The 26,628-nt window shown below is 44.3% G+C and overlaps 3 protein-coding genes across 3 annotated transcripts; 1 reads left to right on the forward strand and 2 right to left on the reverse strand.

Annotated features, from left to right (window-relative positions):
* Positions 1-865: 865 nt before the first annotated feature.
* On the reverse strand, positions 866-25,165 carry LOC146384740 (E3 ubiquitin-protein ligase TRIM21-like). The gene is made up of 3 exons (XM_084929818.1): positions 25,119-25,165; positions 24,642-24,701; positions 866-2,509 (listed from the first exon to the last, which is right to left on the reverse strand). Exon 3 carries the CDS (start codon positions 2,498-2,500, stop codon positions 866-868), a length of 1,635 nt encoding a protein of 544 aa, XP_084785944.1. The 5' UTR covers positions 2,501-2,509; positions 24,642-24,701; positions 25,119-25,165.
* ppp3r1b (protein phosphatase 3 (formerly 2B), regulatory s1ubunit B, alpha isoform, b) lies at positions 5,983-11,913 on the forward strand. Its single transcript, XM_084929873.1, has 5 exons — positions 5,983-6,062; positions 6,219-6,392; positions 6,731-6,790; positions 6,950-7,134; positions 9,105-11,913. The coding sequence occupies exons 1-5, from the start codon at positions 6,038-6,040 to the stop codon at positions 9,150-9,152; spliced, it is 492 nt and encodes a 163-aa protein (XP_084785999.1). The 5' UTR covers positions 5,983-6,037; the 3' UTR covers positions 9,153-11,913.
* On the reverse strand, positions 14,952-25,169 carry LOC146384742 (E3 ubiquitin-protein ligase TRIM21-like). The gene is made up of 3 exons (XM_084929817.1): positions 25,119-25,169; positions 24,642-24,701; positions 14,952-17,664 (listed from the first exon to the last, which is right to left on the reverse strand). Exon 3 carries the CDS (start codon positions 17,653-17,655, stop codon positions 16,003-16,005), a length of 1,653 nt encoding a protein of 550 aa, XP_084785943.1. The 5' UTR covers positions 17,656-17,664; positions 24,642-24,701; positions 25,119-25,169; the 3' UTR covers positions 14,952-16,002.
* Between the last annotated feature and the right edge of the window lie 1,459 nt (positions 25,170-26,628).

Here is a 26,628-nt window from a genome sequence, read left to right on the forward strand (position 1 = left end):
GAGGTAGAGCAGGTCACCCACTGATTCAGAAGGTTAGTGGTTCGATCTCTGTGTGATCCTCCAGGCTGCATGTCAAGAGTGTGAATGTGTATTAATGTAGTTAGGAAGCACTCAGTTTAGAGATAGCGTGTGATTGGGAATATGTCACGTTATATAGAGCACTTTGAGTAATCTGGGAGACTAGAAAAGCGCTATATAAGAATCAGTCTATTCACTGTCTGAACAGAGTTTCGTCATCTTACTTTTGCACTATTATGTTCTGGCACATGTTGTTATTACATGGCTTAATTAACGTACACATTAGGCCGACATCTGGGGCCAGAGCTGAAACTGTTCTGGGCCAGCACAGGGCCAGCAGTGTGTCTGCAACTGGCCTTGTGCTGGCCCATGTATGGGCCACATCTGGCAAACCAGATCTGGGCCACCAAAGGGCCGTCATTCTTTGCCATGTCTGGGCCATGTGTAAGCACATTGTGTGGGCCAGATTCAGGCCATACCAATTTTGCTATGTGGGTAAAGACACAAAATACCCCAAAATAAGACATTTTTACATAATATGAGTTACACTAAAAAAAATTAAACACACATCATTTTCTGCAGACCATGAAGACAATGACATGCTATGACATCAGCTACTTTTTGTTACTATTCTGGAGAATTGTTACATGTTATGAAACGAAACAATTCTTCATGTAGCTTTTTGAATTCAGTGTATTACATCAATGTGGTGCCCCTTCTAAGGGAGGACATCAGTTAAAAACACTGTTAGTAATGAGAATGCTTAGAAAATAAAAGCATGCAAACAGGATCTGATTATTTATTCCCTTTAATGAAAATAAATCATCTCATCAATTCAAATACGTTGTTACTCAATTTGATTGACAGGACAGATGATCAGTGCTGCAGAGTTTTTCACACCTTGATAAAGCCCAGGACTGAAATATGGGAAGAGCTTCTCTGTGAAGGAGCAGCCAGTGAACGAGTAGATCAGAGCTGCAGCATCTACGTCATAGAAGGAGACCAGACCCTCCTCATAGTCCACAAACACCCCCACCTTCTCAGGACCAGACCGGAGACAGAGACGGACTGGAGGGGCGGCACAAGCACTGTACTCATTTCCATTTCTAAGCCACACAGTCCAGAAACCATTTTGAGGAATCAGTCTGATTTTTCCCTTCCTGTTGATCGACTCTGTGGACACTCCTAAGTCCCAGTCAGTCTTTCCTTTAACCTGAACCTCAAAGTAAAATCTGCCTGAAGAGAAACTCTGCTCTCCTAAAACACAAACACAGTAAGAAAATCTCTCTGGGTTGTCTGGAAGTTTCTTCCTCACATCACCATGATTCACTTGTTTTCCGTCGTCAGACAGGATGAGATAAGGATTTGCTGTATCAGGATCCAGAGTCACGTCCACTGCATCCTGCTGGACCCTCTTCAGTTCAGTCTTAAACAGCTTCTTCTTCATGTCTTTCCTGAGTGTCTCCACAGCTCTCCCCACAGTCCCCTCATATGATGGTGGACGGACTCTGACCTCTGTCCAGTCCTTGGTGCATAGAGCAACTTTCAGGGAGGAGAAGCTTTGGAGGAGGTGGAGGTGGTCTTCAGAGTGTGAGAGCTGCTCCACCTCAGAGCTTCTCTCCATCAGCTCAGAGATTTCCTGTTCCAGATCTTTGATGAGACCTTCAGCCTGTTTCTCTGTAGTTTCCTGTTTGTCTTCGATCTCCTTTATGAGCTCCTTCAGGCGTCTCTCAACAGACTCCATCAGAGCCGTGAGGACCTGAACACCTTCTGCTTTCTGTCTGTCTGCAGCATCTTTACTCATCTTCACCGACTCTTTGATCTCCTGGATCTTCAGTCGTCTCTTCTGGATCATCTGCTGAATCTCAGCCTCTGTCTTCTCCAGCTCTGCCTTATTTCCTTCATATTCTTCTCTCAGAGGAACAAACTCGTGAGCCTTGTGATCTAAAACAGAGCAGAGCATGCAGACACATGTCTGGTCGGTCTTACAGAACAGCTCCAGATGTTTATCGTGCTTCCTACACATCCTGCTTTCCAGGTTCTCCACAGGCTCAATCAGCTGATGTCTTTTCAGACTTGTAGCTGTCAGATGAGGCTCCAGGTGAGTCTGACAGTAGGAGGTCAGACACACCAGGCAGGACTTCAGGGCCTTCAGTCTGGTTCCAGTGCAGATGTCACAGGGAACTTCTCCTGGTTTGGCAGCTTGTTGCTCTGAGCTGCTGCTGCTGGCTTTCTGCTGAGCTTCACGTCTGAACTGGGCAACCATCTCAGAAAGCAAAGTGTTAACATGAAGTTCAGGCCTTGTCTTGAACACCTTGTTACACTTGGGACACTGGCAGCTGTCATTAAAATCCCAGTGCTGAGTGATGCAGTTTTTGCAGTAGTTGTGTCCACATGATGTGGTGACTGGATCAGTGAACACATCCAGACAGATGGAGCACAGAAACTGATCTTCAGACTGTAGATTGGTGGCAGCAGACATGTCTGCACTCTAAGGGAGAAAGAAAGGAAATGCATCTTATTTAAAATTTTGTTTACATTTCATATTTTAAAAGTAAGGAACAAGTGTTAGGGTTGTAGTCATAACGTAGCAGTTTTGACAGATGTGACAGATGCCCATCCTGACAACTTCCTGTGCTTACTCATTATGTCCTCAGATTGTTCTATTACAGGAACAGTTTCATGATCGTACCCTTTAAAACTCACAAGTTCCCTAACTTCAGTCGCCTCAAGGCGCTTTATATAGTACAGTACATCGTACAATGATCCATACAGAGAAAAACTCAACAATCATATGACCCCCTATGAGCAAGCACTTTGGCGACAGTGGGAAGGAAAAACTCCCTTTCAACAGGAAGGAACCTCCGGCAAAACCAGGCTCGGGGGGGGGCATCTGCTGTGATTGGTTGGGGTGAGAGAAGGAAGACAGGATAAAAGACATGCTGTGGAAGAGAGACAGAGATTAATAACAAGTGTGATTCAATGCGGAGAGGTCTGTTAACACAATTACGGTCCAAGAGTCTCAGCAGTCCTCTGTTCTCTAATTCCTCAGTGTGAGAAGGATGTTGGGGGTTCCTGCTATTGGTGTCACTGCCAGACAACATATCCTTGGTTTCTGTGTATTTGATTCAGGCAACAGCAAAACTCTGCTCTTGCCATATGTGGGTATTTGGATGACCATCACTGATCCTCTCCTCCTACCGACAATGGCACCTCACAAACAATAAGAACCCCCGGATGAAGAAAAAACTAACATAAAAACAAAGTCCCAAAGTGCTCCACCAAATCCTTTCAGAATCAAAAACACACCTCACTCAGCGTCTGCGAATGTGTGTTAGGGGAGAAATCTAACATCCTACAGCTAGCAGACATAGAAACAACTCAAAAACTACTGTGAATAAAACAACATGTCCCAACCAGTGAAACCTAAACACAGACAGATTACACGAGGAACACACCTTGCCTATAAAAACAGCCACATGTTAGGGAACCTGCCACCTAGTGGCAAAAGGAGGCACAGCGCTCTGGTACAACCAGAGCTATATATAATAACAAGCTATACTGTTAAACTTTAACTAACTGTGATCTATAATACAGCCCAGGCTTGTCTCTCATAATCTGACAATGTTTTACCACTGCCTCTGAGAGAGGCCACCATTAAGCCAATAAACATCACAAATGCATTGTGGTTATTATGGCAAGTGGATTCACATACAACATGAACTCTGCAGCCTCTTCCAGATGTTGGAACACTGAGTTGTTTGATGTTGTTAAAGAACCCAGAGGTGTCCTGTCCTCGTACGTGAGCCCTTTGCTGTTCTTGCATGTGTAGTTTCATTAATATGGCCCAGATCTGGCCCACACACGGCAAAGAATGATGGCCCTTTGGTGGCCCACACAAGGCCAGTTGCAGACACACTGCTGGCCCAGAACAGTTTCAGCTCTGGCCCCAGATGTCAGCCTAATGTGTACCTTAATCAATCCAAGTAATAACAACATGTGCCAGAACATAATAGTGATAAGGAAGATCACAAAACTCTGTTCAGACAGTGAATGGACTGATTCTTTTATAGAGCTTTTCTTGTCTCCCGGATTATTCAAAGTGCTCTATACAACATGCCACATTCACCTAATCACACGCTTTCTCTAAACTGAGTACTTCCTCACTACATTCATACTCTTGACATGCAGCCTGGAGCAGCTAGGGATCGAACCACTAACCTGCCAATCAGTAGGTGACCTGCTCTACCTCCTGAGCTACAGCCACCTGGTGGCAAAACCGTCACTAGGTTTTGGATAAAGTGTACACTCACAAACCTGTCAAACCTGCATTTGAAATGTTGGCTACCATAGCAGTATAGTATTGCAACATGGCATTTGGGTCTTCTAACTAAAATAGGAACATAAACAGTGCCATCATTGCCAGACCTGGCCCATATCTGGATAACTTACCACTTACCATGCCAGGAGTCAGCCATCAGTCTGGCTCGACACCAGATCCGGGCCAGACCTGCCTGCTATGTGGGCTGCAGGTGCGTCATGCCCGGAGATAGAAAAGTTTTAACTGTAAACTTCTTTTTCTAGCAAATGCAGTTTGATCAGAGCTGTAGTTAAATCAACATTTATTACATCCTGTTGACAGAGGAGGACTCACGTTTGGTTTGGACTTAAAAACAGTGCGAACACGATCGTCTGTACTCACCTCTGTTCTCACCAGTGGACAGAATCTGCTGTGAGGCTCAGAATATGAACGTGATGGACTCAGTGTGACGTTTCTGTGAATCTTCGTTTAGAGACAAACTGGACTTGACTGCAGCTTTTCACGGGGTTTCTTTCCTCCTCCCCCTTTTTTATGATTTTATGGTTTATATTTATCAACAAGGAGCACAGGTGGGATTAGAACACGCCCAGGCTGGACGAGTGAGGCGTGATGTATGGTTAACCATCACACACTAATAAGGGTCTCAGCCCATCTGGATTTAAAGAGTACTTTATTTTTCTGTCCTCGAGGTCACAAACTTTGTACTGTAAATGGGTTTTTCTATGTCCAGCAAATGCAGTCTGATCAGAGCTGTTATTAAACCAACATTTAATTTTTGTCAGAGTTTGTTTCCTCCTTCTGATTTGTGAATACATGGAGTTAATTTATGGCGACGATGGGATCAGAACAAACACTGGATGCAGGTCAGCTGAGGCCTGTGCCACTGGCTTGGACCCCCAAGCAGCACGTCATCTTCAGCTAGCCCACCAATCAAAATATTCAGCTCAGTTCTGTGATGCAGAGCCTTCAGGATTTAAACAAACAACAAAACTTCTCCTGATGTGGTTTGTTAAGTGTGTTTTGTCCTGACTGTAACGTAGAGCTGTGAAGCTTGTTTCTGCTGTGAGCTGAACTCACACGTGTTCAACGTAGTTTTAAATGAAGGTTTATTTAAAGAGGAGCCTAGCATCAACATGTAGGTAATATGAGACTCTTCATACGTTCATCAGTGGATATACGAGTCAAACACTTTCACAGTATCAGCTGTACAGTTCAAGTAATTCAAAAACAGGTAATCATCACACCTTTGGACATATTTTTAATAGTTAGAACTACATATCGGTGAAGGACGTTTGCTTTTTTTCTTTTCTTTAAAGCGTGTGTGGTGAAATCTCTGGTTCATCGTGTGGTCCACCTTCACGCCGCTGCAGTTTCACCACAGCAGACGCACAACAACGCCAGTCCCATCGTGGAGGCGTTCAGAGTCAGAGACCAAAGAAAAGACATGTTAAAGTTTCTGTATTTAATCAGATGTGATTATTTAAAGTGTTCTAGTTTCTTTTGCTCTTGTGTGTGAGATCATCTCCTGACGTGGAGTGCCGGGCTGCCCTGTTCCTTCTGAGCACGCTCAGTTCATGGTCATCAGCAGAGTGATTAGTGTTGAAAGATGTGTCACATGACCCGGTGTTAGGGCTTAGAGCGAGGCACCGGGAGCTCCCGCAGCACAGCCGTTACAGCCGTGAAGTCCAGCCAGCAGCCATGGGCAGCACCAAGCAGGCAGCCGGTAAGTCTGACAGGATGAAGAGGCAGGAAGTGAGGCACAGGTGGACGACAGGTGTTTAAACTGCGGCGTGTCCTCTGCTGGTAGAGCTGACAGACAGCCTCTGGTCATGTGATCTCCTCTAGAAACCACCTTCTCTCTCTCTGTGTTTCATTTCAGACGCTAATCAGATTAAGAGGCTGGGAAGAAGATTTAAGAAACTCGACCTGGATGACTCCGGATCCCTGAGCGTGGAGGAGTTCATGTCCCTGCCAGAGCTCCAGCGGAACCCCCTCGTGCAGCGAGTCATCGACATATTCGACACCGACGAAAACGGGGAAGTCGACTTCAGAGGTGTGAAAGTGTTTTTACAGAAGACGAACACCAGCCGACCAGCTCAGCCGTTACAGCCTCATTACTATCACACAGATACAGTTTGACACCTTTTTACAGTCAATAATATCCTCATGATTCAGTTACTCAGTCCAGGTTTGACATTTATATCATCTCTGATCCGCTGAGTAATATAATCGATTAACACAACGTGTGCAGGATTACCCAGCAGGCACCGAGGCGTTCGGTTTGTTCTCGGAGCTTTTTGTCTCTGCGTGGAGATGATCGTATCTCAGACCTTTTGATCTTCTTGTTCTTCAGCCTTAAACAACAACAGTGATGATTTTCCTTTTCCACAGAGTTCATTGAAGGAGTCTTTCAGTTCAGCGTGAAAGGAAACAAGGAGCAGCGGCTGCGTTGTAAGCACTTCAGCTTTAACCATCATGGTTCATAAACTATGCTCGATTTTTAAACACCTTGAGGCGAATGTTGTTGTTTTGATTGTGTGCTACATAAATAACATGGAATCGAACTGAAACTTACCTTCTCATTTCCTCTGTGATTTTCTTTGGCCTCAGTTGCCTTTAGGATCTACGACATGGACAAAGACGGTTACATCTCCAATGGAGAACTCTTCCAGGTCCTAAAGACGATGGTGGGAAGCAACCTGAAAGACACACAGCTGCAGCAGATCGTCGACAAAACTATCATCAGCGCCGACAAAGACGGAGACGGCAGAATCTCCTTCGAGGAGTTCTGTGCGGTGAGTTTTTGTGACTCAGTTCCTCGTTTCTGTGCTACAACCACGTTACGTTTCCTAGTAATGCAGTAAAGTGTTGTACTAAACTCAGTAATCGCATTACAGTTACAGTTACATCTTTGCTTGTGCTATAAAGGTTCTTCAGTTACCTGAATGAGGAGCAAATAGAAAGAAAAAAACATGAAACATTTGGGCTTCAATCAGCTGATCTCAGTTCACGTGCAGGGAGGAGGGCTGCAGATACGGCCATTACTTCTAGATTTATTGTATGAAAGGTCAAAAAGGATGTTGAAGTGCAAACTGGGTCCAGGACAGAGTTATGGTGCTAACACATGTGTGCGTGCATGAGACCAGCACGGCTCAAAACATGCATCAAAAGTTAAAAACTGACTCTGAGAAAGCTCCAACAGTAAAGACCCAAGAAGGTCGCTTAGGGAAGAACATTGTGAAGCTGTACTTGCAGGATTATCTAACTCAGCGCTCCCCAACCTTTTTTGTGCCACCGACCAGTTTAATGTCTGACAATATTTTCACCGACCGGCCTTTAAGGTGTCGCAGATAAAAAAGTAATCAGTAACTAATTACTGATTACTTCCCCAAAAAGTAATCCCGTTACTTTACTGATTACTTATTTTCAAAAGTAATTAATTACTTAGTTACTTAGTTACTTTTTAAAAACACGATTTACAACCTGAATAGGTGATAAAGTGATAGATCTTTCAGCCCAATTCTACTTTTTCTGCATAATCCATCATACAAAATGTAATCAAATGGAAAAGTCTCTTTTTAAAACTTGTTTTATTAGTTTTAATCTTTTAACTTTATGCATCAAGCAAACATTTAATTATCTGCAACATTCACTGACTGGAAGAAATTTGTTTAACATTTAAACCTATTTTCTGCACATTCCAGCACATAAAATAAAATATTTTGTGTGTTTACACTCAGTCTTTCAAATAGATGCAAGTAAAACACAGCAGAAAATAAATAAAGTCAAAGACTAGCGGTCCTGTTGCTCTATTTTCACCTGTAAAGCAGGAGTAGGGTAGGTGGAGGTTTACCCTGGTGCAGGTGTGCCGCAGCGGTCAGTGGAAGGATCCGCGAGTTTCTCTGTGAGTTTCCCATTACGTCGTAGCTACTCGGTGCTTGCTCGGAAGTTTAGGGGTTTTTTCGCTGTAAAAAGAAGTTTTCTTCCCACGCACAACGGACGCTAATGTTTTTGTCACTTTTTATGGAATCAAACTCAAAGTAAGGTCAGTACTTCCACGCTTTAAACGCTGCACGCTCATACTCTCTCCGCACTCGATATATGATCCATTGTTGATCTGCACACAGCTGTTGTCACGAACGTCGCACTCGCTTACGTCACTGTCATGAGATATTCTCGCAATAAAATCACGGTTTTAGTAACGCAGTAACGCAGCGTTCCTACGGGAAAGTAACGGTAATCTAATTACCGTTTTTGCAATAGTAATCCCTTACTTTACTCGTTACTTGAAAAAAGTAATCAGATTACAGTAACGCGTTACTGCCCATCTCTGCTGGTCGCTATGGTAACGTGTAAACATTTCTTTCAAAATGAGACACACGACTACAACACGGGAAAGACCCGGGGAAACCAAGTTCACAGTAAAAACCCTGAAAACCATAAACTTCTCACCCGAGCCTCAGCTCTCGCGGCCCGGTACCAAACGACTCACGGACCAGTACCGGTCCTTTGCCGGGGTTGGGGACCGCTGCTCTACATCACCAGCAGGACCTCTTCAGCTCCTTTCAAATCCAGAACCCTCACAGGTCTGTTTGACGCCCACAGTACTGAAGTCACCTCATTGGCTCCCAGATCAACACAGAATTACCTTTAAAATCTTTCTGTTAGTTCACGGAGCTCTCGGGGCCTCCTCTGTTTACAGAGTCGATTCAGTTAAAAACAAGAAAAAACAGTGTGTGACATCACTTCCTGTTGTCTCCTGCAGGTGGTGGGAGGATTGGACATTCACAAAACGATGGTTGTGGACATCTGACAGCCTCTTGTTTATTCTTCGTCCATTCACAGGAGAGTCATCCAGCTGTTCCTGCCGCTCTGTTAGCTCCACCGGACTGTTTGTTTTATCCATCCTTCAGGATCTGAAGGTGTTTGTATTTATTTTAGTGAGCTGACAGACTTACAGTTTGGTCCATGAATATTTGGATTGAGACAAATTTTCATCTAATGAATTGTAAATGAAACAGCTCTGATGCAGGTGACGTGCACACTTTCAGCTTTAATTCAGTGGGTTGGACAAAATGACCGCATAAAAATATGAGAAACTAAAGTATTTTTAACACAATGCCTTCATTTCAGGCTCAAAAGTATTTGGAAAAAATTAAATAACTGAAAATAAATTGATAATTTCTATTACTTTATTCAAAACCCTTTGCTGGCAAAGGCCTTAAGTCTTGAAGTCACGGACACCACCAGATGCTGGGTTTCCTACTTTTGATGCTCTCCCAGCCTTTACTGCACCAGCTTTCTGCTGCTGTTTTCTTGTGGGCCTTTCTGTCCTATGTTTAGTGTTCGACAAGTGAAATGCCCAGGTTTAGGTTCAATCATTATTTGCATTATTTTAAATTAACCAAATCATTCAATATGGCACAGAAACAGTGGCACAGTCAAAATTTCTCTCTCTCGCCGCCCTCACTCCTAAAACTTCTCCCTCTTCCTAAACAACCAATTGCCACATGTTGCCATATCATTTTTTGATTGTTTGAGTTTGCATGCTTTGTTTTTTTTACGTCACATTGTGTCCTGCGTCCTGATCGCTGCAGACGATCTCCTCCGTGACGTCTCTCCTGTACAGTACAGAATCGCTGCATCGATGCTAGCAGTGTGACTCTGAAGTGCAGTGCTGTATGTCCACGATGTCCACGAAACGTTTTGCACCGTCAAAAAATAAAATTGGCTACTTGATTTCACCTATCGCTGGTTGTTTTTAGAACAAAACACCCGCGATAAACGAGGGACAGCTGAGAAATATAACATTTGAATCCATTTTCTCTTTTGCTCTGAGGCGCGGGGGAAAAATATCGACAAGTCGATGAACATCATTTACAGATATATTGGGTAAATGCCCGAGACATCTATAGAAATGTAAATCGCCGCTTGATTCATTCATTTGCTTAACTTGTTTTGGACCGTAAACAGGGCGCGAATAGGACATCGGAAACAAAGCTCCCCACAGGAGTTTCCGCACCGGAAGTAGCATATGCTAACGTGCACGTAGTCTATTCCAATTTAGCTGGATGTGAGCAGACAGTCTGTCTCTAAACAGCTCAGAATTCACTCAGCTGCTTCAGTCCTGTGTCACATCACCAGGAAACAACAAGTGTTTTTGCAGAACTGTGCTGGCTTTTCTTAGGTGTTTTTTTTTTTTTTAGCAAAGTCCTATCTAGCCTTTCTGTTCTTGAGGTTTATGAGTAGGGATGGGTATCGAAAACAGTGGGAACCGGTTCTTGTTGAGAACCGGTTCCCACTGTTTCAATTCCTTGTTTGCCATTTTTGGAAACGATTCCCTCATGGATTCCAGTCGCCCCGAATGACGTCACCACGTTGCGGAGCGTCATTTACCTGGCAGGAAACACGGCAGCTCAAACGCTCAAAAGTTTGGTTACACTTTACAAGAACGGATGACAACAGGGCAACTTGCAATACTTGAAAAGTAGATATTTCATTTAAGGGAGGAAACACTACGAATATGCAAAAGCATTTGCTCACAAAACACGCGATGACCTTAAATGAATGTCGTGTTTTTAATTCCGCTCCAGACTCGTGAATCTCAGCCCAGCAGCAGCGGTAACGTTTGCACGTCCTCTCCCGTTAATGCGGCAGGTAAATAATCAACTAACAGTGCATATTATGTTAGCGCGATCTGCCTTATTACAAACCTGCCATTACTGTGCATTTAGGTGACCATGATGAGAGAGACAGAGTCTGGCTCAGATGCTGGCAGTTCTCGCTGCAGTCTACAGGTAGCGTCTCCTTTCAGGCCAGGATAGACGAATGTCACCGAGCAGAGACTCAGTTTGTGGTCAAAGGCTTGCACCTATTTGCCACAGCAGATGATTTTCAGTAAGTGAATGTGTTTAATTGTAGGCAGGGACATTACTGGATATTCTTGTGTAATTGCTACTGAATAATTTATGTTATACTTTGTTATTGCCACAGAAGAATATTTATTTTATTATTTTACATTTACAATTCTTTTTCCTGGGGACCCTGTGACACCCCATTGAAGAGCTGTAGGCTGGATCTCTTAAGATCTCACTGTTGGGTTTGTAAGGCCATGTTACTCCTAAATTTCTATCTTGTTCAAAGAGAAGATATAAAACAAAGTTCTAAGCTAATCGACCTTAGTGTTCTCCTTTTTAAAAAGAATCGATAAAGAATCGAATCGTTAAACAGAATCGAAAATGGAATCGGAATCGTGAAAATCGTATCAATACCCATCCCTATGTATAAGTGTCTTGCACCTTGCAGTGAACTGTCTGTGTTTACTTTCATGCAGTCTTCTCTTTATGGTAGATTTGGATATCGGTACAACCTCCTGGAGTGTTGTTCACTTGGTTGGCTTCACCATGGAATGATTTTGCGATCATCCACCACTGCTGTCTTCTGTGGATGTTCAGGTGCTGAGTTCACCAGTGCCTTCTTTCTTTCTTTCTTTCTTTCTCAAAGATTTTGCCACTCTGAATATTGTCGGAAGTTCTTGGATAGTTTTTTTCTGTTTTCCCGGCTTAAGGATGGCTTGTTTCACCTGCACTTAGAGCTCATTTGACCTCATGTTGTCTGTTCACAGCAAAATCTTTCAAATGCAAGCACGAAAACTCAAATCAACTCCAGGCCTTTTAATCTGCTTAACTGATAATGACATAACAAAGGAATTGCCCACACCTGCACATCAAGTAGCCTTTGAGTTAGTTGTCCAATTACATTTGGTCCCTTTAAAAAGAGGTTGGCACATTTTAGGGAGCTGAAACTCCCAAACCCTTCATCCCATTTGAATGTGGATGCCCTCAAATGAAAGCTGACAGTCTACACATTATGTTCATGTCCATGATATAACTATAATTGGAATATGTTTCAGTAAACAGGTAAAACAAAACTTGTGTCACTGTCTAAATATATATGACCCTAACTATTCCTGCCACTGATGGTGCAACACAGTGAAGTGTTCACAGACAAGTGAAGCTTCTCAGTCTCAGAGGAAGACCTGAGCGACTGAACACTTCTACATTATTTACCCATAAATAATGGCACACTTTGATAGTCACATTCACAGGAGCAGACCAGGAACATTTGCGCTGATGATCTCCTGAAGAAACATCATGGGGGTGTCACTGCATCTCTTCTTCTTCTCCAGAACAGTCAACTCAGATTTGAGAAATTCTGAAGTTTTCTGACACAAAAATATAAAATGTGGAAGTTATTGTTCATCTTCAGTGGTTGAGTGAGTATGTACTGAAGCTGCAATGATTATTGCAGCCTTCTTTTCTCAAAGAACTTGTGTGAGGGTCTGTGTAATAAATGTTGCACGCTCAGTCATCCAGGTAAGTAAATCTCCAAAAGCTGATTCTGTTCATCTGGACGTTTTCAGTGGGAGAAACGTTTCGTCACTGAACCAGGTGACGTCTTCAGTCTCAGCTGACTGCAGGTTTCCACAATCTTATAAACAGTGCATTTGCATAATGACTGAAACCAGCCCACTGAGGAACATTGGGCTGGGAGGTCAGTTCCTTGATTGACAGGAACATTCACTCAGGGCCTTCTTGATGCTCTTCTGCCTCCCTGGCTGCTGTGTCTGTGGGGATGGTGTTCGCTCTGTGTTGTAGCGTCCTGATGACGCCCAGTTTGTGCTCCAGTGGATGATGAGAGTCAAACCTTAAATACTGATCCGTATGTGTAGGTTTACGATACACGTCAGCTTTTAGATGGCTGAGTAGTCAGAAACAATAATGAAAAAGTATCATTGTATCGCAGGGAGATGTCACAGCAGGCCAGTACGTAACGTGGAGCTCGGCGCAGATACAGACAGCAGGACTCAAGTTTGACGAGACTTTATTTACAATACACACAGGTGGAAACTAGACACGAGGGGAATGCGCATGGTGCGTGGAACTAGAGCACGGGTCTCTGAAATAGGAGAGTATAATAAGGGAAGCCGGGGACTGGAGACAAAAGGTAATATGACAGTCAGATCTTTTCTTCCTCACATAACTATAAAGTACTTGTTTCAGACGGATTCAAATGAGGATTCGGGCCAGAGTCAGGGGCCACATTCTTTTGTAGGCCCAGTTTGAGGACCTCACATTGAAGAATTGAAGGCTACTCCACATATGACACACAAAGGTGTCCTCCTTTTCCCCAGATCTAAAGGATGGGTCAGGTGTATCCTTTGTGGCTGAACCTATCCCAAGATTCATTTCACACCGGTGTTTGAAAACACTTTGGTGCAGACTGTCAAAGCCAAGCATGGAATATTCAGCAGTAACACTTCAGTGAGTTTAACTAACATCGTCATTCTGCTGTCAGGTTTCTGTAAGGCAGAGTAAATCACACAAACGATGCAATACAATTTGTATAAGATCCATAGCTGTATTTCAAATAATGACTGAACAAACTCAGGCTGCTTAAATTTGTCTGGCCTATATTCTTATCATTCTTTTTCTTACTTTTTGGAGGCCAAAACTGAATTGCACACGTTAATGTGCATATTATCATCAAATGCATCTTTGCTTTAAACTGTAAAATTACAAAAATCTCTCAAATCATACTTACTCTCCTGCACTGTGAAAAGCCCTCGTACACAGTTTGGGATTGACTTGGTTTAGGTTCAATAATTTTTTGCATTATTTTAAATTAACCAAATCATTCAATATGGCACAGAAACAGTGGCACAGTCAAAATTTCTCTCTCTCGCAGCCCTCACTCCTAAAACCTCTCCCTCTTCCTATACAACCAAATGCCACATGTTGCCATATCATTTTTTGATTGTTTGACATTTATTTTGGCCACAAGCAGAGTGCTCGATAGCTTTGGCCTTAGAAAACGCAATTTTTACAGTTTCTTCCCGCAGTGAAGGTGACGATAGAAATCAGGAAGAAACATTAGCATATAGTTTGAAGTCCAGTTTCAACAGAAGTTGAACTCCAGACAGCAACTTGTTGAAATGTCATCTTAAATTGGTCATGTGATTTGGACGCGCTGGTGCGTCTGTCAACCCCACAGGGTTAAAAGTTGGTAAGTAGGCGTATACCTATTAATGATATCAAAGTCTGTTAACATGTTTCATTCTCTGAGCCTCATCAGTCTCTTGTGTAGGACGTCCATCCACCATCCTGGCCTTCAGCGGCGCTAGACCCTTCTTGCAGGCTCTCTCTCTCTCTTTCTCCCCCCCCCCCCCCTTTTTCCTGGTCTACGTCAGCCTTTCAGCCTGGTCAATTCAGTTTTATTTACACAGCACCAAATCACAACAACAGTCGTCTCAGGGTGCTTTATACTGTAAGGTCGACCCTACAATAATACATACAGAGAAAACCCAACAATATGACCCCCTATGAGCAGCACTTTGGCGACAGTGGGAAGGAAAAACTCCCTTTTAACAGGAAGAAACCTCCAGCAGAACCAGGCTCAGGGAGGGGCGGGGCCATCTGCTGTGATTGGTTGGGGTGAGAGAAGGAAGACAGGATAAAGACATGCTGTGGAAGAGAGACAGAGGTTAATAATAACTAATAATGGCACCAAATATATGTAATTGTAATTCACCAGCATACACCATGAGAATTTGCTCACACTGTTGGTGTATAAAACAGATTTTTCCTTCTCAGTATTTGTTACTCACATCATCAAAGGAATCATTGTCCCATCCATATTCTCTTCCACTTTTCCTTGTCGGGGTCGCTGGGGGGCTGCAGCCTATCCCAGCTAGAGCCGGTAGATGGGAAATCACTGCTCACTCATTTTAACATTAGGTATTGTTTATTTACACATTTGTCACATATTTAGATTCCATTTAGTTTTGTTTTACAATCAGTTTTTGCTAAATAATAAAAATAAAATATAAATGTACTTCATCATGTTTATGGACATGAAACAGCAACTTTAGATCACTGACAACAGCTGGAAAACTAAAGTCATATGAAAGCTAAAATATAACATTGCTTTAAACTTTGACTTACCACAATATGACATTTGGAAAAACCAGTAGGTTTAAAATCATTAGTCAAACCTTTCCAGACTACACTATCATAACTGCCCACATGACCCCTTAAACCAGCTAAATGTTTGTCTGTAATTTTCTTAATATACAATGTTGTTATACACACTGGTGCTACTGGAAATCTTTGATGTGTTGTAATGGAACAGTTTCTGATCTCCTCAGCCTGACCTGTATGCGCTCCACAGGATCATATTCTATCTCTGTTTAATCTCTTAGTACATGAAGTAGTAAGTTTTCTTTTTGTACACAGTGTCCTGACTGTATTCTGTGACCACGTTGTGCAGAGAACTCATCTCTATAAATGATTCTAAGTCTTATTAGTCAAACACCCTGCAGGCCAGTTTTTGGCCTGCAAAGGCAAAGTAAACCTCACAAAGACCAACTGTTTGTGTGAACGCTTTAAGATCCCATAACAATGGGAGAATTGGAGCACAAATTACTTTTTAAAAATTATTTTTCATTATTTAAATACTTGGTTATAGTTTTTATTTGCCTTCTCCTTGATTAATTAAAATATCAGTTTCATGTTTCTCTTTCAAAAGAAAAAGATATCATAATTATGTAATATACAATAATTATAATATAAAGTAATCTGCTAATAAAGTAAAAATTCTTAGCTCTACTCAGTTTGATTGACAGGACAGATGATCAGTGGTGCAGAGTTTGTACCATCATCATTAAGCTCGGGACTGAAGTACGGGTGGAGTTTCTGAGTGAAGGAGCAGCCAGTGAACGAGTAGATCAGAGCTGCAGCATCTACGTCATAGAAGGAGACCAGACCCTCCTCATAGTCCACAAACACCCCCACCTTCTCAGGAGCAGACTTGAGAGAGAGGTTAATTTTGTTGTCTTCACAAGCACTGTACTCATTTCCATCTCTCAGCCACACAGTCCAGAAACCATCCTCGGGGCTCATTGACATGCTCTTTGTCCTGTTGATCGACTCTGTGGCCACTCCTAAATCCCAGTCAGTCTTTCCTTTAACCTGAACTTCAAAGTAAAATCTGCCTGAAGAGAAACTCTGCTCTCCTAAAACATTAACAAAGTAAGTAAATCTCTTTGGGTTGTATGGAAGTTTCCTCTTTCTCCTCACCTCACTGCAGTGTACTTGTTTTCTATCATCAGACAGGATGAGCCAATGATGTGCTGTATCAGGATCCAGAGTCACGTCCACTGCATACTGCTGGACCCCCTTCAACACCGCAGCCTGATTCAGCTTCTTCATGTCTTCCCAGAGTGTCTTCTCCAGCTGAGCCACAGCTCTCCCCACGGTCCCCTCATATGATGGTGGACGGACTCTGACCGCTGTCCAGTCCTTGGTGGGTGGAGCAGCTTTCAGGGAGGAGAAGCTTTGGAGGAGGTGGAGGTGGTCTTCAGAGTGTGAGAGCTGCTCCACCTCAGAGCTTCTCTCCATCAGCTCAGAGATTTCCTGTTCCAGATCTTTGATGAGACCTTCAGCCTGTTTCTCTGTAGTTTCCTGTCTGTCTTCGATCTCCTTTATGAGCTCCTTCAGGCGTCTCTCAACAAGCTCCATCAGAGCCGTGAGGACCTGAACACCTTCTGCTTTCTGTCTGTCTGCAGCATCTTTACTCATCTTCACCGACTCTTTGATCTCCTGAATCTTCAGTCGTCTCTTCTGGATCATCTGCTGAATCTCAGCCTCTGTCTTCTCCAGCTCTGCCTTCTTTCCTTCATATTCTTCTCTCAGAGGAACAAACTCGTGAGCCTTGTGATCTAAAACAGAGCAGAGCATGCAGACACATGTCTGGTCGGTCTTACAGAACAGCTCCAGATGTTTATCGTGCTTCCTACACATCCTGCTTTCCAGGTTCTCCACAGGCTCAATCAGCTGATGTCTTTTCAGACTTGTAGCTGTCAGATGAGGCTCCAGGTGAGTCTGACAGTAGGAGGTCAGACACACCAGGCAGGACTTCAGGGCCTTCAGTCTGGTTCCAGTGCAGACGTCACAGGGAACTTCTGCTAGTTTGGCAGCTTGTTGCTCTGAGCTGCTGCTGCTGGCTTTCTGCTGAGCTTCACGTCTGAACTGGGAAACCATCTCAGAGAGCAAAGTATTTACCCTCAGCTGAGGTCTGCTGTTGAAAGTCTCTTTACACATGGGACACTGGCAGCTGTCATTGACATCCCAGTTCTGAGTGATGCAGCTTTTGCAGTAGTTGTGTCCACATGATGTGGTGACTGGATCAGTGAACACATCCAGACAGATGGAGCACAGAAACTGATCTTCAGACTGTAGATTGGTGGCAGCAGACATGTCTGCGCTCTGAAGAAGGAAGAAAAAAAAAATTAAACAAATGGTTTCTCAGCCAGCAGAGTAAATGATCTTCTTACCTAGACAATGCACAATGAAATAATGAGAAGAAGGAAATATTGTCTTGTTGTTTCAATTAAAATACAAATAAATTGTATTTATATCCTTTGTTTGTCCTTGAACAAAGGATCTAGGGCCAGATTTACTAATGTGTTTCGCCTGTGCAAATTGGGTTTTGTCGATCTGTGGAACCATCCATCCATCCATCCATCTTCATCCGCTTTATCTGAGGCCGGGTCGCGGGGGCAGCAGCCTAAGCAGAGAGGCCCAGACCTCCCTCTCCCCAGCCACCTCCTCCAGCTTATCTGGGGGAACACCAAGGCGTTCCCAGGCCAGCCGAGAGATATAATCTCTCCAGCGTGTCCTGGGTCTGCCCCGGGGCCTCCTCCCGGTGGGACATGCCCGGAACACCTCACCCAGGAGGCATCCTTGTCAGATGCCCGAACCACCTCAGCTGGCTCCTTTCGATGTGGAGCAGCAGCGGCTCTACTCTGAGCTCCTCCCGGATGGCCGAACTTCTCACCCTATCTCTAAGGGAGAGGCCAGCCACCCTTCGGAGGAAGCTCATTTCCGCCGCTTGTATCCGCGATCTCGTTCTTTTGGTCACTACCCACAGCTCGTGGCCATAGGTGAGGGTAGGGACGTAGATCGACCGGTAAATTGAGAGCTTCGCTTTTACACTCAGCTCCCTCTTCACCACGACGGACCGGTGCAGCGTCCGCATCACTGCAGCTGCAGCCCCAATCCGTCTGTCGATCTCCGGCTCCCTTCTCCCATCACTCGCAAACAAGACCCCGAGATACTTGAACTCCTCCACTTGGGGCAGGAACTCATCCCCGACCCGGAGTGGGCACTCCACCCTTTTCTGGCTGAGAACCATGGCCTTAGATTTGGAGGTGCTGATCCTGATTCCCGCTGCTTCACACTCGGCTGCGAACCGTTCCAGTGCGAGCTGGCGGCCCCCACCCGATGAAGCCAACAGAACCACATCATCTGCAAAAAGCAGAGATGAGATTCTGAGGCCACCAAAGTGAAAGCCCTCTGCCACTTGGCTGCGCCTAGAAATCCTGTCCATAAAAATTATGAACAGAACCGGTGACAAAGGGCAGCCCTGGCGGAGCCCATCACCCACCGGGAACGAGTCCGACTTATTGCCGGCAATGCGAACCAAGCTCTTGCAACGGTTGTATAGGGATCGAATGGCCCGTAGCAATGGGCCAGACACCCCATACTCCCGCAACACCTCCCACAGGACACCCCGAGGGACACGGTCGAATGCCTTCTCCAAGTCCACAAAACACATGTAGACTGGTTGGGCAAACTCCCATGCGCCCTCGAGTATCCTTGAGTGGATAAAGAGCTGGTCCAGTGTTCCGCGACCAGGACGAAAACCGCATTGTTCCTCCTGTATCTGAGGTTCGACTAGCGGACGAACTCTCCTTTCCAGCACCCTGGCATAGACTTTCCCAGGGAGGCTGAGGAGTGTGATCCCCCTGCAGTTGGAACACACCCTCTGGTCTCCCTTCTTAAAGATGGGGACCACCACCCCGGTCTGCCAGTCCAGGGGTACTGCCCCTGATCTCCACGCAACATTGTAGAGGCGTGTCAACCAGGACAGCCCTACAACGTCCAGAGTCTTCAGGAACTCGGGGCGGACCTCATCAACACCAGGGGCTCTGCCACCAAGGAGTTGTTTAACTGCCTCAGTGACCTCACCCCCGGAAATTGGCGGGTCATTCCCCTCATCCCCAGACTCTGCTTCCTCCTCGGAAGACGTGTCAGTGGGATTAAGGAGGTCCTCGAAGTCCTTCCACCGCCTGACAATTTTCTCAGTCGACGTCAGCAGCGCTCCGCCAGCACTATACACAGTACAGGTAGAGCACCGCTTTCCCCTCCTGAGACGCCTGACGGTTTGCCAGAATCTCTTCGAGGCAGTCCGAAAGTCTTTTTCCATGGCCTCTCCGAACTCCTCCCACACCCGAGTTTTTGCTTCAGCCACTGCCCGAGCCGCGTTCCGCTTGGCCTGTCGATGCCTGTCGGCTGCCTCCGGAGTCCCACAGGCTAACCAAGCCCGATAGGACTCCTTCTTCAGCCTGGTGGCTCCCTTCACCTCTGGTGTCCAACATTTGGTTTGGGGATTACCACCACGGCAGGCACCAACCACCTTGCGGCCGCAGCTCAATGCAGCAGCTTCGGCAATGGAGACGCTGAACATGGTCCATTCGGACTCAATGTCCCCAGTCTCCCTCGGAATGCTGTTGAAGCTCTGCCGGAGGTGTGCGTTGAAGATCTCGCGGACTGGGGCCTCTGCTAGACGTTCCCAGCACACCCTCACTACGCGTTTAGGTGCACCGGGTCTTTCCAGCGTCCTCCCCCGCCACCTGATCCAACTCACCACCAGGTGGTGATCAGTTGACAGCTCAGCCCCTCTCTTTACCTGAGTGTCCAGAACATATGGTCGCAGGTCTGGTGATACGATTACAAAATCGATCATCGACCTATGACCTAGAGCGTCCTGGTGCCACGTGAACTTATGGACACTCTTATGTTCGAACAAGGTGTTCGTTATGGCCAAACTGTGATTAGCACAGAAGTCCAATAACAAAACACCGCTCGGGTTCAGATCAGGGAGGCCGTTCCTCCCAATCACGCCCCTCCAGGTCTCGCTGTCGTTACCCACGTGAGCATTGAAGTCTCCCAGAGTCTCCAGGTGGAGCACCTTCCAGCACCATGTGCAGAGGTGAGCCCGACTATATCTAGCCGGTACCTCTCAACCTCACGCACTAACTCAGGCTCCTTCCCCACCAGAGAGGTGACATTCCATGTCCCTATTGCCAGTCTTGGCAGCCGGGGATCAGTCCGCCAGGGCCTCCGCTCCTGGTCGCCACCCAGCACACAATGCGCCCGACCCCTATGGCGCCTCCTGCGGGTGGTGGGCCTGCGGGAGGATGGGCCCATGTCTCCTCTTTGGGCTGTGCCCGGCCGGGCCCCATGGACTAAGGCCCGGCCACCAGACGCTCGCCCTCGGGCACCCTCCCCGGGCCTGGCTCCAGGGCGGAGCCCCGGTAACCCTATCCTGGGCAGGGTAAACTGTTCCCTCGATGTTCTCTTCATAAGGGTCTTCTGAATCGCTCTTTGTCTGGTCCCTCATCCAGAACCAATTTGCCATGGGAGACCCTACCAGGGGGCAAAAGCCCCCAGACAACATAGCCCCTGGGATCCCTGGGACACATAAACTCCTCCACCACGATAAGGTAGCGATTCACGGAGAGGGATCTGTGGAATCAACAACGCAAAACAGGAAGTCGTGATGGTCTCTTTAAAAATTTGTGATCCTATGGGTCTCACACAACAGGCAGTGCAGAACTTATATTGGAGCCAATGTGGGCGAGTGTACTCACCAGGGCCCTGCCCTGGAGCCAGGCATAGAGAGGGTGCCTGGCTCAGCTTTATTGCTAGTAAATTCAATTAATTTTCAATTCAGTTTTATTGATATAATAGTCCAAATCACAACAGCAGTTTCCTTAATGCTCTTAATAGTATTATAATTATTATTAACAACCTTAAATAGTATGGTTCCCAGCTATTTAAGCAAACTCTTCAACATATACAACCCCAAAAGAACACTGAGATCGTCTGGCTCTTAGTACAGCTCAGGTGTCGATTAAAGCATAGAGAAGATTGGACCTTAGCAGTTGCAGCACCTAGAGGCTGGAATAACTTGCCACTTGATATTTGTACTTCAGAGTCTATACAGTTTTTCAAATCACGCCTTAAAACTCACTTCTTTGATTGGCTGTTAATTCGAGTTCAGTTTGAGTACCATCAGGGTTTTTTTATTTCATGTTGTAACAATATATCACATTTGCTTCTTCTTATGTTTTCTTTAATTGCATTTATTTTTATATGGTTTTCTCTTGTTCATTAGCTAACTCTTAAAGCACTTTGGTCAACTTTGTCGCCTTGATATAATTCTGTCCCAGAGGTCTAAAGGCAATTTCATGACTTGATTTGTACTCTGAGATACACCGTCAACTATGGGACCGTATATAGACAGGTGTCTGTATGTCCAGTCACCTAGATTTGAATTACTATAGACTTCTGGTTTTGGGGACCGGGGCGGGGACACCCTTTTAACCCTTATTTTGCACTGCCATACACTTTGCTAGAGCATAACACACATATTTAGTGGTCCCTAGTAATCATTTATTTATTCATTAGGAAGGTTATCCCAGGTTCTGTCCATTTTCATAATAAGTGATAGTACAGGTAAAACAGGAAAATGTGGTGCTTTACATCATAAAGATTGTAATATGTAATATAAATGGTCTTTGAATTTGTGTTATAGTGGAACAGCACTAATTCTGATTGGAGACTGGGTTTGTAATTACAAACCCACAGCTCACCAGTAGCATGCAATCCTGAATTCACAGTGCTAAGGTTTCAAATCTATGAAGTATAATATCTGGCTGTCAAATAAAACAAAGAAAGTACTATTCAGTAGTATTTCAGCAATGTTTATTTTTAATGTTCACAGTTCACAGCTGAACCATACTCTGGTTATAAAATAATAATAAAGTGCGTTTGTCTCATTTCAAGTAAAATGGGTTTTACATTCAAAGATAACAAGTTATTTTCAAATAAATGCTTAATTACTAATTAGTAATTATCGATGGTGCGATATGGCAGCCTCGCTTCTGTCAGTCTGCTCCAGGGCAGCTGTGGCTACACCTGTAGCTGCCTCCACCAGTGTGTGAATGTGAGAGTGAATGAATAGTGGTATTGTAAAGCGCTTTGGGTGCCTTGAAAAGCACTATATAAATCCAATCCATTATTATTATTATTATAAAAAATAATGACAAGATGTAGTTTGAGTTTCATCTTTTCTTCTTTTTCCTTAACCCTCCTGCCATCCTTTAACTAGACTTCACACGTGAACCCTCTCAGCTTCAACCCTTCTGTTTCTTTGACTTACTTCTTCAGATTTCTGCATCTGGTCTTCATGCAGTTTTCTTCCACATGGACTTTGAATAAATTATGTGACAAGCTGAGTAGCGCCACATGGAATTAGCTTCAATGCATGCAATTGGTCTGTGTGCTTCCTGGGTACATAGACTAAAAATAAGGCGGTGCAGATTAAAATAACTATACCGTAAATATGACAAAAGTTGTGCAGAGTAAAATAGAAACTCTCCATTCAAATCTAGTAATAGGTCAGGTCCTCTAAGAATGGGACTGGGACTATATTCCAACTGCGGTTCACCTATTGGTGAACCCCCCCCCCCACACACACAAACAAAACATATTAAGGATTGTACATTAACATAAAACTGTTGTACACACACACACACACACATGAATAGAGAGAGAGTATGCATTGTATGCAAACAGCTACCAAACGGCCATCATAATTCGTCATACAATGAGAACAGGACAAATCACTAATGACTAATTAATATTAAAATCTGTAACATTATGTATTGTTTGGAATTTAGTCTGTTACTGTTACTATTTTTACCATTTCTTCTTGGAGCAACTGTAACCCACATAATTTCCTTAGGGGTTAATAAAGTATTCTGATTCTGATTGTTTCAGGATGACCTGCCATTATCCAATCACACATCTGCTTACCTGCATCTGTTGCTCGTTTCTCCTCCTCTTCTTTTCTCTTTTTTCTAAACTGAGCACCTGATGGCTTTGAACTGTTCTTGTCCATCTTGGTTTTAATTGTTCACTCCAGTATGAACACAAATCCCCCAACCCGAGGATCACCACAACATAACCTAACAGACCGACACCTTAGTTCACAGATTCACTTTGTCTAAGGTGCATTTCTGAGATTTCGCACAACCCAGGATTCAAATCATGAATCCATGATGGGCTTGGATTTACAACATTATAAATGAAATGTGCTCTATTTGGAAGCAGCCGGCCCCTTCCCTTTCGACGGGTTGTGTGTGAGACTTTAAATCATCAAACTGTAAATTATAAATTTTAAATTGTTATTGATCCTTTACTCCGAGTCCTAAAGTGTATATTTATTTTCTTACTCTTCTTATATTTATTGTTTGTTTACTTGCACTGCTGTAACTGGAGCCTCGTCGTCTCGTCTCTATATACTGGACTGTCTGTAGCGGAGATGACAATAAAGTTTACTTTGACTTCAGCAGCGAGCACGCGCACCGAGGGCTCTCGCGCTCACTTTTCGTGTACAGAATTTCGAAAAAACATCGGTGCAAATTATAAGTCTGTATCATGATGTCTGGTGTTTTCGTGTTTGTTGATTTGATTTTGTTTTATTTTTTGAGTGGGTTATTGGATGCTGCTCCAGCCAGCCAGAGAATCCCCGCAGCCCCGCCTTCTCCTCCCTGCGCTGCAAGCAGCAGGCGCACCTCGCAAACGGAGGGCGCCCTTACTCCCAGCAAATGGGCGATACAAAACCGATCGGTGCCTGTGACATTCCCAGTATGCGCTGGCTGACGTCGCGCAGCATGAGTACGAGCATTTTTTATTTTTATTTATTTTTTGCCGATGCCCGTGATGCCGCCCCGGGCAACCGCCCGTGTCGCCCGTATCTAAAACCGCTACTGGATAAAATAACAGAAAAGTGTCGTGTTCTGTTATGTAGACTTTTTTTTTATTAGCTCTGCTTACTTGGTGAGAAGCAGCTCACTTCTCCAGAATAAAAGCTTCTGTTTTGCTTTTATTGTGAAAGAGCTAATGGACCCAGAAGCGTGGAGTCAGACTGAAGTCTGAGAGATTTGGCACAAGGTCCTGAACAGTGACGCAGCTCGATGTTTCTACAGTGGATCCTTGGTAAAATGAGCAAGTTTCTTATGAACCAGTGTGATTGTGATAAGTTAGCATGAAATAAATAAAGTGAACTGAAGATTTGTGTAGAAACAGGAAATGTGATCATCTGTACTCACCAGTGTTGGACGGAAGCTCTGCTGTGTGAAAATGAATGTGATGAACTGAGTTTGATGTTCCTGTGAAGAGAATCAGATTTGTCTGAGCTCAAACTGGTTTAGAGACAAACAGGACTTGACTGCAGCTTTTTCACAGGGCTTCTTTCCTTCTCATTTATAATTTTATGGTTTATACTTATTAACAAGGAGCAAAAGTGGGACACGCCCTGGCAAAGGAAGAAGATAAAGATTTAGTTAGATTCTTTGATTTAGTTTATTTGTTTGATGTTAAAGTGGGGAGCCTCTCAGGCACTGTGATCACAGAGGAACATTTTTACGATAAACTTCTTTTTCTCTGTTCAGCAAATGCAGTGTAATGAACACTTATTTTATCCTTCGGAGAAGGAACATGTTTACAGTTGGATTTCCTGCCACATAGACAGGAAGTCACATTTGGTTTGGACTCTAAAACAGTGTCAACGTGTCATCTGTACTCACCACTGTTGGACAGAAGCTCTGCTGTGTTGTTAAGACAGTTTAATGCTCTTGTTTCAGCTGCAGCTCTCACTCAGTTTCATTTCTGGATTCTGACGTGGAAGCAGTCGCATTGCAGGTTTGTGGGAGGGGCCGAGCACAAGGACCGTCAGGTTTTACTGTGAAGGATTACAACTTTTTTTTTTCCCTCTGTCCAACAAATGCAGTGTGAGTCAAAGCTGTGATTAAATCAACACTTATTTTATCCTTTGAGAAACAAGCATTACAGTTAGCCTTCCTGCCAGAGACAGGTGAGGATCTTAATTTGCTTTGGACAAAATAAAGCCGGTGTCTTCCTGTTTTTCTCCTGCCGAGCAGGTCCATCATCCTGTCATGAACCTGAGGTTCGCACAAAGAGTGGACGCAAACACACTGTGTAAATATTTACAAGAGTTTTTATTGAACAGCAGAGGTTACTGGGAAACGGGGATATTGTAGCTGGAAGGGAAAAGGGTGGCCCTAGAAACAGGATCGCAGAGAGTCGCAGCGAAGAACTAAGAAATCAGAAGGGAGATGACAGACCTGCAGCCAGTTTCTGTGCTGGGCTCTGAAACCTGACTGAAACTCTTCAAATAAGCCATTCCTCTGCAGATAATCTGTTAGCTGTTTGACAACTACTCTTTCAAGACAGTGGTGGATCAAGAAAATTTTGGGGGGGGTCAAAGGGCAAGAGATCTAGGTAGGGTGGTACAGCGGTCCCTCGTTTATCGCAGGAGTTACGTTCCAAAAATAAGCCGCGATAGGTGAAATCCGCGAAGTAGCCAACTTTATTTTTTACAATGATTATAGATGTTTTAAGGCTGTCAAACCCCTCACTGCACACTTTATACACTTTTCTCAGACAGGCACGAACATTTTCACACTTTCTTTCTTGTTTAAACTCTCAAAGTTCAAACCTTTGTAGAAAAATGAGTCCAGTATTATAGGATGAAACCAAAGATCAAACCCTGTTTTCAGGTCCAGAACATGAGAGTAGAGCAGCTGCAGAGAACTCAACATTAATGAATCAACGGTACGGAAGTGGAGGAAGCAAGAAGAATGAGCTGAGTAAAGTTTGACTTATCTGACTTTTGTTTCGCTTAATGCTCCTTATAATGCGGTGTGCCTTATGGTCCAAAAAAGATACAGTAACTTCTACCTTCTCTTAGCATGGCGAGAAGTCCAACTTTTTGTGCGATGGTTAGCATCGTCCTCTGCCTTTGATGGTGCAAAACGTTTCGTGGACATTGTTGTTTGTTGGGGAGAAAACCTACAAACATACAGTCCAGCACTTCAGAGTCACGCTGCTAGGATATGCCCTTCGTTGCCAAGTTACCTGCTCCTCCCAGGCTGATCACATCCACCTCAGAGGTGGTGAGAATAAACACGAGACCTCGATGATGCTTCAGTGTGGAAACTGTGACGTTTCACTAACGGCGCACCCTGGTGGTAAGAGAACCCCATGAAACAGGACTGTGTTTGAAGTCTAAACAGT

This window comes from Perissodus microlepis, chromosome 6 (genome assembly GCF_051167445.1).
Source record: "Perissodus microlepis isolate ML-2025 ecotype Zambia chromosome 6, ASM5116744v1, whole genome shotgun sequence".
Taxonomy (NCBI): Eukaryota; Metazoa; Chordata; class Actinopteri; order Cichliformes; family Cichlidae; genus Perissodus; species Perissodus microlepis.